At 41.3% G+C, this 17,584-nt stretch overlaps 1 protein-coding gene across 2 annotated transcripts in view; it reads left to right on the top strand.

Moving 5' to 3' along the window:
- The window catches only part of gpr179 (G protein-coupled receptor 179), a 49,850-nt gene that overhangs the window by 9,849 nt on the left and 22,417 nt on the right, over positions 1-17,584 (top strand). For both annotated transcript variants that reach the window (XM_022196534.2, XM_051945619.1), the window contains exons 3-5: positions 11,657-11,753; positions 16,007-16,227; positions 17,058-17,126. In XM_022196534.2, coding sequence (XP_022052226.2) covers positions 11,657-11,753; positions 16,007-16,227; positions 17,058-17,126 — 387 coding nt within the window. The remainder of the gene's footprint in view (positions 1-11,656; positions 11,754-16,006; positions 16,228-17,057; positions 17,127-17,584) is intronic.

Genomic DNA, 17,584 nt, shown 5'->3' with positions numbered 1-17,584 from the left:
AAAGTACTGAGTGTTTGATTGTAATGGCTGATTTATTTTTCAGAAATTATGTGGTGGGACAGACAAAATTGTAAAATAATGTGCAAATTCTGGTATTTCCAAGTAATAAAATAAAATAAATAACATCTTTACAAAATGACAAGTTAAGGCACAAGAAATGCAAATTTCCAAATCTGTGTTTTACAGCATAAAGCTTTTAAACAATTACCTGTAGTAAGATAATGTTTTTATGCTTGAACAGTGCAAACTACTTCCAGTGACAAGATATACTGTATTTCACTTCCCTCCAAATTGCACAGGCTCAGTAGATAGAAACTAACATTACAACTAGGGCTGGACCCGTATATCTAATTATTCTAAATAGATCTCCTGTGTGCCCCACAAGTTATGCCTTTTCCCACGGTGTAAGCTGATCCGTTCCAACCACACAGTGTTGGGAATAGTATCCCAATCTTCCTCACTGGAATTCTGAATGGATGACTGGTTTTATTTCTTTGGAAATCAAGAGAAAGAAAGACCTGACCGGCTCTACTGTACAGGCAGCCAAAAAACTCACTGCAGATAGTCAATGTTCACCCCGTCCTTCATTTCTGCTCTCTGATTGGTTCCCTTGTCTCCACCAACTGTATCCTCCTCTACCTCCTCGTAGTTCTCTTTCTCATTATTGATCATGCCATTTTTTTGTGGGTCTGTAGTCACTGCTGAGAGAGGAAACAGCCGTTTTCACAGTGGAGGAGTCAACAGTTTCAAAAACCGACAATCCCATCAGATGAGGAACGTACCAGAAGCGTGCTGGTAGTTTTCTTAACGTGGCTGTGTATGGGAATTAATCACTCAGTTTCAGACTGTTGAAGCAGAGTTCTACTGTAGCATCCCGAGGTGTCTGAAGGAGAGTATTCACATAAACAACCTGAACTTTGGTGTGATGGCAAGAGGGCAGCTCAATGACGGGGCGGTGTGGCTCAGTGGGTAGAGTGGCCGTCTTGTAACCAGAGGGTTGCCGGTTAGATCCTGGCCTGGAGAGCTCATGTCGAGGTGTCCCTGAGCAAGACACCCAACCCCTAACTGCTCGTGGTTAGTGCCTTGCATGCATGGCAGCTTCCGCCATCAGTGTGTGAATGGGTGAATGTGATGTATAATGTAAAGTGCTTTGGCTTTCGTTTCAGGGATACTAAAGCACTACATAAATACAGACTACTTACCAATGAGGCGTGTGCCTGACCACAGCACAGGGGTTAACACAGATTCCTTGGCCACAACAAACCGTTCTCTTTTACTGTTCCCTAAAATGAACTTCATGTTGAAGAGTCACCATTTTGACACAGAGATTCACTGCTCTTTGCAGATAGAGCTTGACATGTTTGCAGTGAGCATTACAAGTATTGCAGCAGCACTATAATCAGTGACTTAATTTGGTTCTCTGAAAATATGTTGGAGTTGCAAAAGACCAGTTTTGGAAGGATGAAACTTTCTGGGTCAATATGTAATTGTAGGACTTTTTGTATCACAGTTGACATTTTTGCGGTTTTCAATCAATCAATCAATCAATCAATCAATCAATCAATCAATCAATCAATCAGGCCTTTATTGCACCGTTGGGAGCGCCTGTCTTGAGGAAAAGAAAAAAACAACACCTATAACTGACACCACGTGGCATTTTCAGAGAAAGATCCTTTCAAATTTTATATATACAATTGAGTAAAGTTGAAATTAAAAGTTATATATAAAGGTATTTTTCGTAAATCTGTTGACATGCCATAAATCCACACTTGACTCACACACTACTTTGTATTAAATAACTCAGAAAGCCTTGGAGTCTTGACAGTCTTTTCTTCAGGAGGAAGTGACATCATGTGGAGCAGGTCATGTGATCTGGAATTAACACACTTCCTGGAGAGGTATGTTTGTAATGGGGAACTTAGTTCAAAGTGATACAATTAGTTGTTTTCCATATAAGTTTGATATATTGCCAAAAAAGAAATAACTGTCATGATTATTCCAACTTAATAAAAAGAACACAAAACAATTTTTAATAAGCTCATTTTATTATTGTTTAGTTAATTAGAAGGTGGTTGTTATTAAAATCAGACAGTTATTTAATTGACATTTTAGAGATATCCAGTTATTTTTGATTGATAAGTGATTGTTTCCATAATAAATAATTGTGGAATTTGTAAAGACATGATCATAATGAATGCAGAAAGTTTTTTTTTCACTTTTAGTTAAAATGTATACAAGATATATCCCATGGACTTCAAAGTCCCTCAATTATATATTTACCCAAACGCTTTTGTGTACGATTCCCAACATCACCCTTACAGAACCTTTAGGTAGTAACACATTGTACATTGTGTGCATAATGGTATATATATATATATATATATATATATATATATATATATATATATATATATATATATATATATGTATACAGGGTGTCCCAAACAATGTATACACACTTTAAATAATTGTAAACTAGGTGTTTATTATAATTCATTTACAAACATCATTCTATTGTTTTTGTCACCGCCTGTTCTCAAACTGATGTCCGTTCTGGTCCAGACACTGCCGACAACGCGAAGTGATGGAATACCACACATCATGAAACAATTCCCTTGGTATTTGCATGCATTCACGTTCAGTGGTTGCTCTCAATTCAGTGACTGTTGCAGGTCTCATTGCGTAGACTTTGTCTTTTATATATATATATATATATATTAATATGCTAAAATATTTAACGAGACCCAGCACCATACAATTTTACAATTGAATTTAGCAGAAGCTTTCATCCAAAGCAGCATACATCTGAGAGTAGATACTGTACAACATAAGCAAAGTTTTTTTTGTCTGGGTTTTTAATCTTTTCTTAAAGACTGAGAGAGACTCTGCAGATGGAACAGAGTTTGGCAACTCGTTCCACCACTGAGGAACCACAGAGGAGAAGAGTCCAGCTATGGACTGGCCCTGTTGCAGTGGTTGGATCAGGCACCTTTTGTTGGAAGAACGTAGTGAGCGGGAGGGAGTGTAGAGCTGTACACGATAAAATAATGTCGATTTTGACAGTTCAAGAGTGAGACAACAATCCATAATGCAAACAGCAGGTTTTGAGGCATCTGTGAAGCCGTAAAAGCTTTAGAAGTGGCAGACAGGATGAGCATGAACCAGTGTTTCAACATAAACATGTCAGATGAGTGAGTCCACTGATTTACTTCGACTATTTGTTGAATTGAGATGTTACCATGAAGAGAATTAAGTTGACTGCAGTCTCTAATCCATATGGCATTAATGTCCAAGTGCCATTAGGTCTTTGGGCATGTGATAAGGGGGTTGTGAGTTTGTACATATATGTGAACCAGTGTGTGTGTGTGTATGTGTGTGTGTGTGTGTGTGTGTGTGTGTGTGTGTGTGTGTGTGTGTGTGTGTGTGTGTGTGTGTGTGTGTACTTGTACTTGCTACATGGTGAGTACCATTTTCTGCATTTAACTATCAAAGTGAGGACATTTTTACAAAGTGAGAACATTTTGGCCGGTCCTCACTTTGAAACAGTCATGTTTGAGGGTGAAGACTTGTTTTTAGAGAACAGGTATGAATTGAGGTTTGGTTAGGGTTAGGGTAAGGATTAGGGTTAGGCGATCAGTTGTGATAGTTAAGGTTAGGGTAAGGCTCTAGGAAATGCATTACGCTTATGGATGTCCTCACTAAGATAGAAGTACAAACATGTGTGTGTGTGTGTGTGTGTGTGTGTGTGTGTGTGTTTATCTATACCGGTGGGGACTTGTGGGGACTTTGACCTGACTCCCTGCTGTCTCGGTGGGGACTCGTGTCACGGTGGGGACCAAAAATGAGGTCCCCATGGGGGGAAACAGTGTTTTCTTGGCCATGTTGTTGTTACTGAAAAAAGTAAAAGTGCAAAAAAGTTTATTTAGGGTTAGGCATTGTTTTGGTGTTGGTTAAGGTTAGGGTTAGGGTAAGGGGTTAGATATGAATGGGAGTCAATGGTATGTCCCCACGGGGATATAAGAACCAGACGTGTGTGTGTGTGTGTGTGTGTGTGTGTGTGTGTGTGTGTGTGTGTGTGTGTGTGTGTGTGTGTGTGTGTGTGTGTGTGTGTGCGCGCTGGGGAACAGGATTTCTCTAGGAAAGGATAATGCTCTCAGTAGAGGCATTATGTATCCATTTAGCTTTTAACTTAGATTAACACACAGAGCATCCAAGCGTGTGTGTGTGTGTGTGTGTGTGTGTGTGTGTGTGTGTGTGTGTGTGTGTGTGTGTGTGTGTGTGTGTGTGTATTTGTATTTCTGTCCCGACTGGTTAAATTGAAGCTAGCATCAGAGGGAAATAGAGTGAGAGAGAGTAATGCAGCCCTGTTTTTAACCTTTGTTCACTCAGGTGCTGTTAGCTTCACGCTGCCGACCAAAAAGCAGCTCTGCTTATGATCCTCACGGTTCAACATTATTTTAACCAGAGGCACATAACTGCCACTCTTGTTTTGGTTTGCTGAGATAAGAGCTTGTTTGGAATTCATTTAGCTCTTTTTTCTGCTTTTTCTGTTCTAATTTCAGATTTATCTCCTGTCCATTTTAATGTTGCCATGATGTCTGGGGGGCTGCACAGTGCAGTAGTGGTTAGCACTTTCGCCTTGCAGCAAGAAGATCCCCGGTTCAAATCCCGGCCTGGGCCTGGGATCTTTCTGCATGGAGTTTGCATGTTCTCCCTGTGCATGCGTGGGTTTTCTCCGGGTATTCTGGCTTCCTCCCACAGTCCAAAAACATGCTGAGGTTAATTGGTTACTCTCAATTGCCTGTAGGTGTGGATGTGAGTGTGATTGTTTGTCTGTATATGTAGCCCTGTGACAGACTGGGGACCTGTCCAGGGTGTCCCCTGCCATCACCCGAGTCAGCTGGGATAGGCTCCAGCACCCCCCATGACCCTAGTGAGGATAAAGCGGTGTATAGAGAATGGATGGATTGATGATGTCTGGGGGCTATCATGATCATAGGCATCAGTTTAGGGGGCGACGGTGGGGATGTGTCCCCCCCACTTCTTGTCAGGGGTCATTTTGTCTCCACCACATTCAAATTCTTCACATGTAAGCCGTTGCAACCCCAGTTATTTTCAGCAGTATAGAAAATTCCGACGCTCCTGAACGCACCATCCGCACTCGGCCGAGAGTTGCACAGACATGCAGCACACCTTCGTGAGGTTAATTTGCGCCTGTGCCAAGTGAAAGCTCCGACCCAGGGTGTGCATTTCCATCTGACAATGGTTGTGGTGAGTTTGAAAACTTGTTTGCTTGTTTAACCCTGTGATTATCATATTTAATAAATATATGCAGGGGGGGGGGGGGGCAGTTGTTTTGTTTTGAGGAGTGGATGTCTTTGAATAACTACACTGAACACACTATCATACCAGATTTACTAATGGTACAATTTGCCATGAGTAAAACACTCTGTCAGGAAAATGTGCATTATTCCTGATATAATAATACCAAATCCAGTTAGAATATGGGATGCCAGATGAATTTCAGCACTTTTGGAACAACATTTTGAAGCTGTTAGCAATACCTAAGTCGGGATGGAGCAGAGCTGACGTTAATTATCACTAATAATTATCGTCCCTGGGTTAGCACCACGTGGTGCTCCTGAAACTAAAGAAGCTACTCTTTGTATAAAGTCACCTGCTCTGGCAGCTCTTTGTTTATTTCTGTTGAACACTGCTTCTAGACAAATAAAATAATGGAAAAACACACCTGAGATTGATGGTTTTCTGTGTTTCACGTACCTTGAATGTTCAATAATTTCTGTACTTGTGTCAATGGTAAGGTTACCATTTTAATATATTTCTTTAATGGTTCCAGAGCATTTTAACCATGGCAAAAAATGTAAATGTTTATATTTGGTATGTTAGCGTGTTGAGTCGAAAGATATTTAAGGACATCTAGTGGTGATTACTAAGGATTACCAGATTGTTTAATTTGCCTCAGTGAAAGCCAGAATGTGGCTGTATGGATGGACAGAGTTTTGATAAAATGGCTCATAAGGCCAAAATGTTTCAGTTGTCATTTATTCACTAAAGTTGTTGACGACAGTAATGGTAGTCAAATTGGTCCTTCTAGCTAAACCAGAAGGTATACTCAGTTATATTCATGGAGTTATTGTACAGTAACTGTACAAATATCAGTGCTATTGCTGTTAGATGGCACTTACGTTGCATTTCTGCGTTGTGAAAAAAGCTCTGATGTCGGTTGCTTTTCTTTTTGACATGTTCATTGAGTATTTGCTGAGATTTTATTAATGAAAGCAGGCAAAAGAATGAATGGCCGCATACCGGTTGTTTAGGAGGCGGTAAACACAATGTAGCAAAATCTAACTCTTCCAAGAAACACCACAGAAGAAGAGGAGGTCATGACCCGGATTATCCATCCATGGCGGAATTTCACTTGAATTAATAAAGAAAATAATCATAATTATAATAATAAATGTTTCCAGTCTACAAACAAGAAAGGTAATAAAATAAGGCTTCATACTGTGATATTTTCTTCTTCTGCTGCTTATTTACTGGGTTTTTGCTACAGTTTGAGTTGAGTTTGAGTCATGGGACAGATTTATCGTGGTGGCTTTTTTGGAGAGCTGGCTATCTGTGTTTTTGTAATTTTTCCTTATACTCCTTGAGTTCTTTGTGCTAAAACTGTTTGATTTGAGTGGGAATGGCTGGTTAGGCTTAAAGTCAATATTCTCCCGGTTACGGATATACCATGCTGTTTGAATGGGTTGTCATGGTAACAGCTTGTGCTCCGATGTTACTCCAGCTATGGTCCTCAGTGACCCCTGGTTTATTCTTTTGTATTCAAAATGGCTTAACCTTTACCTTATTTGCGATGAAGAGAGTTGAGTGGTTGGTTTATGTGCTGTCCCTGAGCTGTAAATCCTGTTGAGATGTAGGTGGTCTATTTGACATGCTGATTTCAACATGAAGTTCGTTAGGGGTTTGTAATTCACGTAAAAGTTCGGCGCAGCTCTCAAGTGGGTTTTATTCAATACATGACAATTACTTAAAACATGAAATAACTCTTAAGCATTTTATAGTAGCATACCAAAAGCAACATCAGTTACAGTCATCATCCCAAGCACTTCCCAAAAGTCACTTTTGCAAGTCTCCATCCCCCCACTTTTAAAAGCAAACTGACGCCCTTGATCATGATCATTTATCTCTGTGACCATATGATTAACAATCCTGTTTCAATACACTTGTGCTCAATTACCTATCTTCAAGAGAGACTTTTTTTTTTTTAAATTTTGCCCTTTGAACTGAAAATCATGAACTTGAACTCCAAGCAACACTAAAATCATACTGCAGTTATCTGCTGTCCTAAATCTATCAAACTTTGAATCTCTCGAGTAACATTATTTCAGCATTTTCACCCTTTCAGATGCTAGTATGCATTTACTGAGATTTATTATAAAACTGTCAGATTGGTTCACATCTCCTGCCACTTCTGGGAATATGAAATTAAACAACTCAAACGCTGCAGGCATTTGCACTTTCTAACTGAGATGCATGCCACATTTAAAAGTTTTAGAATATGGAGTCAACACAGCTTAATGTTCTGCTCTGGCTGAAAGTCAACAGATTGCATCAGTAATGTTCTACTGTTACTAAAGGTGGAGCCAAATAAAGGCCCAGGATGGCCTCAGCAATCATAAACCAAAGTTTGGCAACCTCACATAAACAACTAGAGAAGCACTCAGAGAGAGCGTAGTACTCCTCCAAGGCTGCTCATTCCCCCGTATGTGACACGTGCAGGCGTGTGAACCCAAGCAGCAGGCAAAAACAGGGAGGTGAAATTAATAACGATTTAATGAAAAAAATATAAATGAACAGAAAACACTGAATAAAGAAAGCCGGAGGAAAGCAACAGGGAGGAAAAACTAAACTAAACTAAACTAAAGGCGGACCCGAAGGCCGAGGTGAGCTAAACACAAACTAAACTAAAGCGCGGGGAAGGTGACTCACAGACAGTCCAGTCCAGTGTCTGATGGGCGGAAGAGGGGGGAGAACCGACAGAGCCGATGGAGGGGGACAGCCGATGACAGGGAAACAGGCAAGTAGTCCGAATGAGAGAACAGAGTCCAGGAAGCGATGTGTAGGAGATGATGAACGGAGAAACAGAGTGCGTCGTCTGGTATGAACAGGATGCAATGAACCGGCAGTGAGCAGTGAGGGGAGTCGGGCTTGTATGCCGCACTGATTGGAAACTCACGCCGGCTGTGCTGATTAGAACTAGAGTTAGCTGTGCATTAGCACAGCCGCTCGTGGTTCACTTGATGAGCCAGATCACTGGAGCAGGCGGAATGTGACAGTATGGCATTGTCAGAAATGCAGCATTTTTATTATATAAATGGTTATTAGTTATTAATGATCATTAATCACTGCAACATAGAACGTGTCCATTTAATATAGATGTGCCCACAAACAAAATGACCTGGTGCTGAGCACAGGTGTGTGTTATACATGTGTACATTATGCACAGATACCGAATCATGTGACTTAAATATGTAGCGGGCGGCGGGAATTGATGGGACTCGGAAACATCCCCACAATTTAATCAACTGTTCCTTCTTATGAAATTTCAGACGGATAAGCCCGAATAAGTCCGTTACAGTTGATCTGTAGTAGGATCACAATCATGTGATTGTCAGCAGGCAGCTGATGTAGTGTTCATAATTTATCACCTGTTTATATCAGTGACTGCCTTTCTTCTTATGTCCCAACCAGACCTCTCAGATCTTCTACTGCCTGTCTTTTAGCTGTCCCCAAGGTGTCCCACAAAAGAATGGGTGAAGCTGCTTTTTCTTTTTATGGCCCTAAATTATGGAACACTCTCCCTCCAGATCTGAGAATGGCAAAATCCTTGGCTATTTTTAAAAAGAAACTGAAAACCTATTTCTTTAATTTGGCTTTTTATTCTGGTTGATTTTATTGTCCCGGCTATTGTTTTGTTTTAGCGTTTTTCTTGTTTTATGTTTTTATTGTTGTATTCCTTGTTTTACTCTGTTTTTTTAACTGTTATATTTTATATCACTTTGTTCAAGCACCTTGGGCTGCATTTTGTGCATGAAAAGTGCTCTATAAATAAAGTTTTATTATTATTATTATTATTATTATTTGTTGTCATAGTTACAGTGACGCCGTGCTGTTATCTCACAATGATGCAGAAATCTTTAACAAATCCGTGGATCCAGACTATACGCTGTATCACTGCCAAAATCTAATCAGGTGGTCCTTGTTTCATTTCTGACCTTCCCTGAAAATTTCATCCAAATCCATTTTGGAGTAATGTCGCTAGCAGACAGACAAACAGACGGACGTTCCTTGGTGGAGTAATAATGAAGTGCGTTAGAAGGCTACACACTTATTCACCTGGAGTGACATCCAGTAAGTACTATTTTTCTAGCAGAACTTTTTTGCAGGTGTATTTCTCTAGAGTTCTTCCCATACATGTGCATTTTTACAGCACATCCAGCTCCACATTCAACCAAGACCTTCTGACCAGCTGCGCTACAAACTGCATACAAATCTGTTTCTGAATCTAAATAATGGGGTTGCGTATATTTCTGTTAGTTAAAGTGTGTATGAATTACATTTAGCTGGGGCGGCATAGCTCAGTGGGTAGAGTGGCCGTCTTGTAATTGGAAGGTTGCTGGTTTGATCCTCGGCCAATCGAGCTCATGCCGAGGTGTCCCTGAGCAAGACACCGAAGCCCTAATTGCTCCTGATGGGTCGTGGTTAGCACCTTGCATGGCAGCTCCCGCCATCAGTGTGTGAATGTGACGTATCATGTAAAGCGCTTTGGATAAAAGCGCTATATAAATACAACCATTTAGCTGTGGATTAGTTTAAGCTCTCCTACAAACTTTTAAAGATTGTGAAGATGAAAACCTGCTTTGAATAAACAGGGATAATGTGATTGGTCAAAACTCGCCGACCTTCTATTGGTTGACAGCGTTGATACAAAAAATTCGAGAGCAGAACAGAGATCTGTGAGCAGAAGTTCCGTGAGAGCAAGAGGAAGAGTTTGAATTTGAACGCAGGAAATCTGCGCAAGCAGCATCATAATCGAGTGCGAGGACACAGTTAGAGCACGCGCAGAGCAAATTTGAGCGCGAGAGCAGAGTTCTGAGAGACAATATCACGAAATCTGAGAATGAAATCGATAAATGCTGCCCTCAAATCAATTTAAAATGCTCTTGAATTATGATAGAAAATTTATTCCATTTTATGAAGAAATCTGTAAACAAATGGAACAAACTGCTGAACAAAAGGAAACTAACACAGAACCTGCAGACAAACTAAGAAACCGAAGGCTGGATGGGCACAGTGGGATGCCTCAACCTGGGGGGTGTGCTGAGCAGAACAAGGACACTTTGACATGAGACTCTCACATGTAGCTTATTATATTTTATGTAATTCAGAATCTTATTTTCTTATGAACTTTATCAACCGTGAATGAAAACAGCAATCAAGCAAATGTTTTAGCTTAATCAATTAAGGGTGAAAAAAAGTAAGTACCAGTACTTCTACATGACAAGCTTGCCTGTAAAGCAAAATGATAAAAGTAGATGACCCAAAAATGAATACTAGAAAAACTAAAAGGTAAAATTCAAACTAAAATGAATCATCCCAGTGTGGATAATAGTCTCAGCCTGGCCACCACCATAGAATAATCTGGTGTGTTTAAGGTTTTGAAAGTACTTGGTTGTGTATTTTTCTCACAGTAATTGCATACAGTTTTGTTTCGCTCTGTATCAGGTTTACGGAGGCCAACTTGTGCAACAGTTTGTGAGCTGCTTGATAGGATGGAGCACGTTGACTGCATGTGTGTGTGTTAGATGGACATGAGTAAAACTGAGTTTGGTAGAAACTACACAAACACTGGACCCCTAATCGGTGTGCTGCTGCTGTCTGTTTCTGTTATTTTGTCTACCCACTGCACTAATAGGACAAGAAGTCCCTCTTCTTTTTAGGAGCAGTCAGTGGAGTTGTTTCTGTTCAATGCTGTTGTACAGTTTTAAGTGAGACTTTGTGTAACTGGGTGTAAAAAACCTTCCTGCTTAAAGCTAAAATGGAGTTTCCATCTTAGTTTAGGATGGAGGAGCCTCTGTTTCCATGATGATATCAGTTAAGCAGGAAGTTGCTTTGACACCACTTTCTTTCTTTCAGCATCATTTACAAAGGGTTGATCAGCTGTAATCAGTGGATGTGTTGCATTGTTTCCTAATCCTTTATAGATCAGTTGTAAGCCACTAATAAGACCCTGAAAAATTCCCCAACAACAGAAACTTTTTTTCTACCTTTGGCTGTTTAATTCATTAAGCATTATATATTTATAACAATTCATAAAACTGTCTGTTAAAACTTACAGACCTTTTATAAATGGTGCCTCTTCGAAAACTGTCTGTGGATAAATGCATTTAAGATCGCTGAAGCAGCAAGGAGAAGGATTTTAAGAAGACAAGCAGCGTATCAAAATCCTTTTAAATTAGTAAAACTTATAAAATATGGCCAGACAATCAGAAAAAAACGAATTGCTGTTTTCAAGAACACGGGGAAAAAAATGAACTCCAAAATAAGTGAATGCTGTCTGTTTTATTTACAGTGCGTGCCGATTCCAGGCCAGGGGTTTCGACTGGGTCAGTACTGCTGCCGCTGTAAAGAGGGATTTTACAACCCTGACATCTCCCTGGAGGATGCAGGTAAGTCACCCATGAACATCTGTCAACAGCTGGATCGATAACTCTCGCTCTCTGCAGCCTCAGCTCTTGGTCTTCCTCATGACTCTGCATACACTTTCCTGTCCTTTTAAACCAAACTGCACAGAAATTAAACCTAAAAAATGTATTGAAATTTAATAGCTAATTAATTCAAATTGGTTCCCCTCTTCTCATTAATAACTCGTATTTGAAATGGTATCTTAAAGTGTATTTATTTGAAAGGATGATTGTAGTAACATTGTATACTTTTATTGTCAAGAAATCCCAATCCTCAGTTGACCACATGAACAAGTGTCCACCACTCATATTACTCCTCAGCACCAAAGCGTTATTATCCACATATGAAAGAAATCCCCCAGAATGCACCTCATCCTTGTACATTGAAGGCAGAAGTAAATTGCTGAGCCCTTTTTAAAACTGCCCCAGTGGTAAAGATTTATGTCTTCAGCATGAATGAAGGGTCTTGGAGATGCGTGTCGCTGAGAAGCCAGAGAACTTGTCAAGTATTGACAGATGGATTACTGCTTTATTGGTTTTGGTGTTTTCATTGGATTTGCTGACAATAACACAGAGGATCACCAGCCTTGTGTGTCTTTTACTGAACACAGGGTGTGATTTATCTGTGCTATTTCTTACTGTCATGTATTACTGAGATGAGAATGGAGCTGACCTAATATAACAGGAACTAACCAGCTGGTAGTATGATGTTACCGGGTGTTTCTTTTACCTCCAACTATGAGCTTCATTGGGAGATTTTAACGTGTAAGAAATTCCAACTCTCATGCAAACAGTTAATATTTTTTTGATGGTTTGCAATCCAGATTCACAATCCAATGGCATAAAAAGTAAAAACAAGTTTAGTTTCAACATATTGCAACACAGATTTGATCCACAGAGGATTTCATGGATTTGCTGTCCAGTTTAAAAGATCTATTGTTTATCTGGGTATAAGAGATGAAGCCTAAAAAGGCGCATTTAACAGCAAAACTGAGCACGTAAAAACCAGTAAAATTCTTTCTTAGCAGCAGCTTAGCTAGTCAGCACTGTTGATTATTTAAAGAAGTTAACTAAAGTTCACTTTGGTAACTTGTAGTCACTGTTTACTTATGGCTTACTGTTGTTGTGTTTCTTACACTATAAACTTTGGGCTAAAAATGTTTAGCTGAAGTTATGTAGAAGTAATTTTAGCGAGGTCATGGTTCTCTGCCAGAAACTGGTGGATTGCTCCCTCCTGGTTGGGAGGGAGCTGCTTCCCCAAGCGAAGGAGTTAAAGTATCTCAGGATGTTGTTCATGATGATGGGAAAATAGAGCGAGAGATGGACAGGGGGATTGGTGCGGTGGTAGCAGTAATGTGGACGTTGCATCCAACCATCATGGTGAAGAGAGACCTGAGTCCATCTATGTTCCAACCCTCACCTATGGTCATGAGATCCAAGTGGTGACCAAAAGAACAAGATCGTGAATACAACCAGTCGAAAGGAGCTTCCTCTGCAGGGTGACTGGGCTCAGCCTCAGAGACAGGGTGAGAAGCTCAGACATCCGGAGGGAGCTCGGAGTAGAGCTGCTGCTCCTTCGCATCAAAAGGAACAAATCAGAAGTGGTTTGGACATCTGATTCGGAATCCTCCAGGGAGACTTCCTTTGGAGCTACTCCGAACACGTCCACTTGGGAGGAGACCACAGGCTGGACCCAGGGATTAGGCCTGGGAAGGCCTTGGGATCCCCCAGGAAGAGCTGGAAAGCGTTGCTGAGGGGAGAGACGTCTGGAATGACTTGCTTCGTCTGCTGGCTCCGCGACCTGACCCCGGATAAGCAGAAGAAAATGGATGGATGGATGGAGAGATAATTTCAGCATTCATTTTTTGGGCCATAACAGTAGCTCAGATGCCAATAACAGCAAAGAACAACAAATGAATGCCAATAATAATTATTTGTGGGTTAACACGTAGACTGTTTATAAAACATGAATACTGCGACCTACTGGTTTATGTTCTACTGCTGTGAAGCATCAAGTTTGGAATTTGGTCATCATTATCTTTGTCTTTTAAAACCAGACGGAAGGAACGGAGATGTAGGAGCAACCTGTCAATCATTAAGTAGACTCAGCATAAAACATGCACTGCTTTATCATCTATTTTACTCTAAATGTACCAAATAACGCATGTTAAAAGCAGGGGTGAAAGTAAGCCGATACGCAGTACCGGGAAAAGACCCGGTGGTGGTACGCCGCTCTTCCACCGGTATCTATGGGTACACCGCCTGGCTGCCTGCTGTCGACCGTTCACTCAGCAGTACGTGAGTGCGCATGCGTGTCTACTTTCCGTAACACAGCGACTGCTATGGCCAGTAGCAGCCAATAGCAAGTCGGTGCACTTGATTTATTGCACTGGGACATTTCCCACAACTAGTCAATAGACGTCAACAAGCGCCGCTTGCGCCGGGACGGGGCGAGCAGTAAATTACACCTGAAATTCCACGCATTCTTATGACTGGCTGAAAAACTTTCAACAGGGTTTACGAGGGGTCTCAGTGCTCCATTGCGGGGCTGTCAGCCTTTAGTACAGCGATTAGACGTTAGTTAGCTCCTTTGCTAATGGCAGTTACCCAGGTGGACTGACTGGAATCGGCCCAGAAGCCCAGCGTGTCTACTCCAGTGATTCTGACAGGGAGTTTAAGAGTCACTGAAATCACTGGAGTAGACACGCTGGGCTTCTGAGACCTCCCGTTTAGAGCCAGAAATACGTGGAGACACTCACCCACCGGCAGTTGGAGATCCGGGCTCAGTTCTGTGTGTGTTCGGTGGAGCTGCAGTCCATGGGCACAGCAGAACAGCGGCAGCAGCATCAAAGGGGCTCCAGTGGACTGTGTCATTTCCTCTCTTGTATACAGTGGCATCCCACGTGGGGGGTGAGTTCTTGCTGTCGCAGACAGCCAGTCATAGGGAGGTTGTGGCGAGCACTGGTATCCGCCCACAAAGGGTCAAAAGTCTTCTCCCCGCGTGCGTAGATCAGAGCTCCATGGATAATTATGGCACCATACACGGACGCGTAGCAATGTCTCCACACGTGTAGGAGGCTCCTTGCATGCCATTGCCATGCATGCGCAGAGTTTTTTTGCGCCCGTGGAGACTTTTTTCCGCTCGTGCGCGGTACGTTTTTTGAGTGTTACGCCCGCGCGACTTTTGACTCAATTATGACGCCATAAAAAGTTTACTGTATTTTCAAGTGTTATTAATTCCTACCTATTCCATTGGCCTACAGTAAAATATTAATATGTTTTTATTTGTTTGTGTTTTAACTTTGCTATTTTAAAATGCATGAAGTTAGAGCGAGATGAGGGTTTTGGTCATAGTACCGGCAAGAATTTCAAACTACTTTCACCCCTGGTTATAAGTCTTAGAACTGAGTTGTCTCAGTTCTAAGACTTATATAAGAATATATACCTAGAAGAAAGTGCTGCTGAGTTCTGAACACTGTTATTAAAGCTGCATTATGCAGAAATCTCTAAAAAAGCAAATCAGTAGATGCAAATATTTGAAAAAATCCAGACTGGCACGGGCATACCCACACCTTTCTTTCAGACAGGATACAAACCCAGCTCTGCCCAGAGAAAGTCCTTCTCTAACCCACTGCTTCAGCAACATCCTGTTCTCACCGTGGACTTTTTTTTGAGAATCTCCCATGATGAACTGGAATTTGTAGAGTATGAAAACAGCGCCAATAGGAGGTGCTGAAGTTTAGCTTTCTCTCAGACCTCTTGAAATGCAACATGCTAAAAGGTTCATATGGAACTTTTGCCCAACAGTGCAAAAAAATAAAAATACTGCTTACCACACCTACAAGGCAGATGAAAACACTTACTGTGAAAATGTAACAATTTAACACTTAGCCAATCATACTTTTTTTTTAAGTATGTGTATCAAGTTGGGTGACTCCAGTTCATCTCCAACTTTACAAGCAGCTGCAGAGGATCCCTCACAGGCTTCCTCCCTACAAATACTGGGAATCGTGTTTATCATATCTTCTAAACAAACAAGAAAACGCTGTGAAAAATCTGCTGCCTGTGATTACTTTAAAAACTAAGATAAACAACTCCTTCAGAGACATTTTGATAACTCGTTTCCAGAATTTGCATACTGCTGAAAGCGCTGCAGGTTGTAGAGCTAACTTGAGGTCTTCTTATGGGTTTGTGTGAAACCATGTGAAGATAGATGCATGTATCTGTGTGCGATGCAGATGGAGGCCCTGTGAACAGGAGTGACGGCGGCAGTATGTGTTTCCCGAACATGCCCATCTGCCTCCCATGTTGGCCAGGCTGCAAGAGCTGTCAGGACGGCACCCCCTGCTGGGTGCAGGAGGACGGGCTTCTGAGGGCCGGTGTGCTGGCTGTCCAGGGGGGCTTCATGCTCCTCATCTTTGTCAGCATGCTAGTGGCCTACCGCCATCGTCGGAACCGGGTGAGTCAGGTCCTTTGGCTCTGCAAGGCCCCCATATGGATGGAGTTTACATGGAAGGGCAGCAGTAAAGCTGTTGTGTTGGGTTTTAAATGATGCAGTGTTTATTTGACAGAAATGTTCTTTTTTTCATTACATAAGACTTTTAGTCAGAATTCATCTATGAATCACAGATGTCACAGAAATGGAAAATCAATTCAGATGGTTTCTTGTGAGATATAAGATGCAAAAACCAATAGAGAGCTTAAAAAATGCTCTTTTTCTGAGCTAGCCTTTGTTGCATTAGGGTAAGGTGGACAATGTATATACATTACCGTTCAAAGGTTTGGGCTCACCTAGACAATTCAATGTATTCAATATTAAACTATTCATGGTTCCACATCATCCTTTAGAAGAGAAATATATTTTTGAAGACAAACAAGTGTGTGGACTATTAAATGAAAAAAAAAGGTTTTGGTAAAGCAATATGTGTTAGTGTTGAGTCAGCTGCTTTTTGGATTTATCCCACAATGTGACTGTTCTACTTTCACTTTAATAAAAGAATTTAGGTCCATTAGGTTTGGGTAGGGGTATTTTAAAGGCTAGTTGTACCTGCAAGAGCTTCAAATGAAGACCTAATTAATTTGAAGGACAGAAAACCCCAGTGTCATGTTTCTCTGAAAGAGTAAATAACCCTCAAGTAAGAAATACAGCACCTAATCTGACAGTGGAGTGGGACTGTGACTCTCTAATGTGAAGGCGCAGGATAGAATTTTTTTTTTTAAATAGGCAAAATGTACTTCTTTGGGCTACGGCGTCTCTTATTTGTTGTTTTTCTCCACCTCCATCTTCAGAGGATCCGGGCGTCCGGCCTCCTGCTGCTGGAGACGATCTTGTTCGGCTCTCTGCTCCTCTACTTCCCGGTGAGTTTGTGAGCGAGCTGACCGGCTGAGAGTGTTGCAGATTAGAGCTCTTTACAGATCACTGCACAGCACAGCGCCCAGGATTATATCATAATGGACGATTTGTGGGAGGGTGAATGGGGTGAGGGCATGCCTGTGTGTAATGGGCTGGGTGGGAACACAGCCGACAGTTTTCATAACGTCCTTCTGCTCCAGTCATAGATTATCAATCAATCTTTCGATTCATTTCACCAATTAAAGAGGCGTTAATGTAAGTTGGCTGCTATTTTTTATCCATCTGAAGGCGTCGGTCGATATGAGCTGGTGTCTGCAGAGTGATTCAGAGCTGCTCCTGTGCTGCTGCACATTATTGATCATTGATTTAGTTTAATGTGATGTGTTTGTGTGTGAGCGTGTTCATGGGCTCTGCTGCTCTGAACTGCACACTGATGGCATACTGTCCAGTAATATAACAAGTG

The sequence above is a fragment of the Acanthochromis polyacanthus genome, chromosome 3, assembly GCF_021347895.1.
Source record: "Acanthochromis polyacanthus isolate Apoly-LR-REF ecotype Palm Island chromosome 3, KAUST_Apoly_ChrSc, whole genome shotgun sequence".
NCBI classification, from domain to species: domain Eukaryota; kingdom Metazoa; phylum Chordata; class Actinopteri; family Pomacentridae; genus Acanthochromis; species Acanthochromis polyacanthus.
Note: the sequence above shows the minus strand (reverse complement) of the source record. Positions and strands in the feature narration are given on the sequence as shown.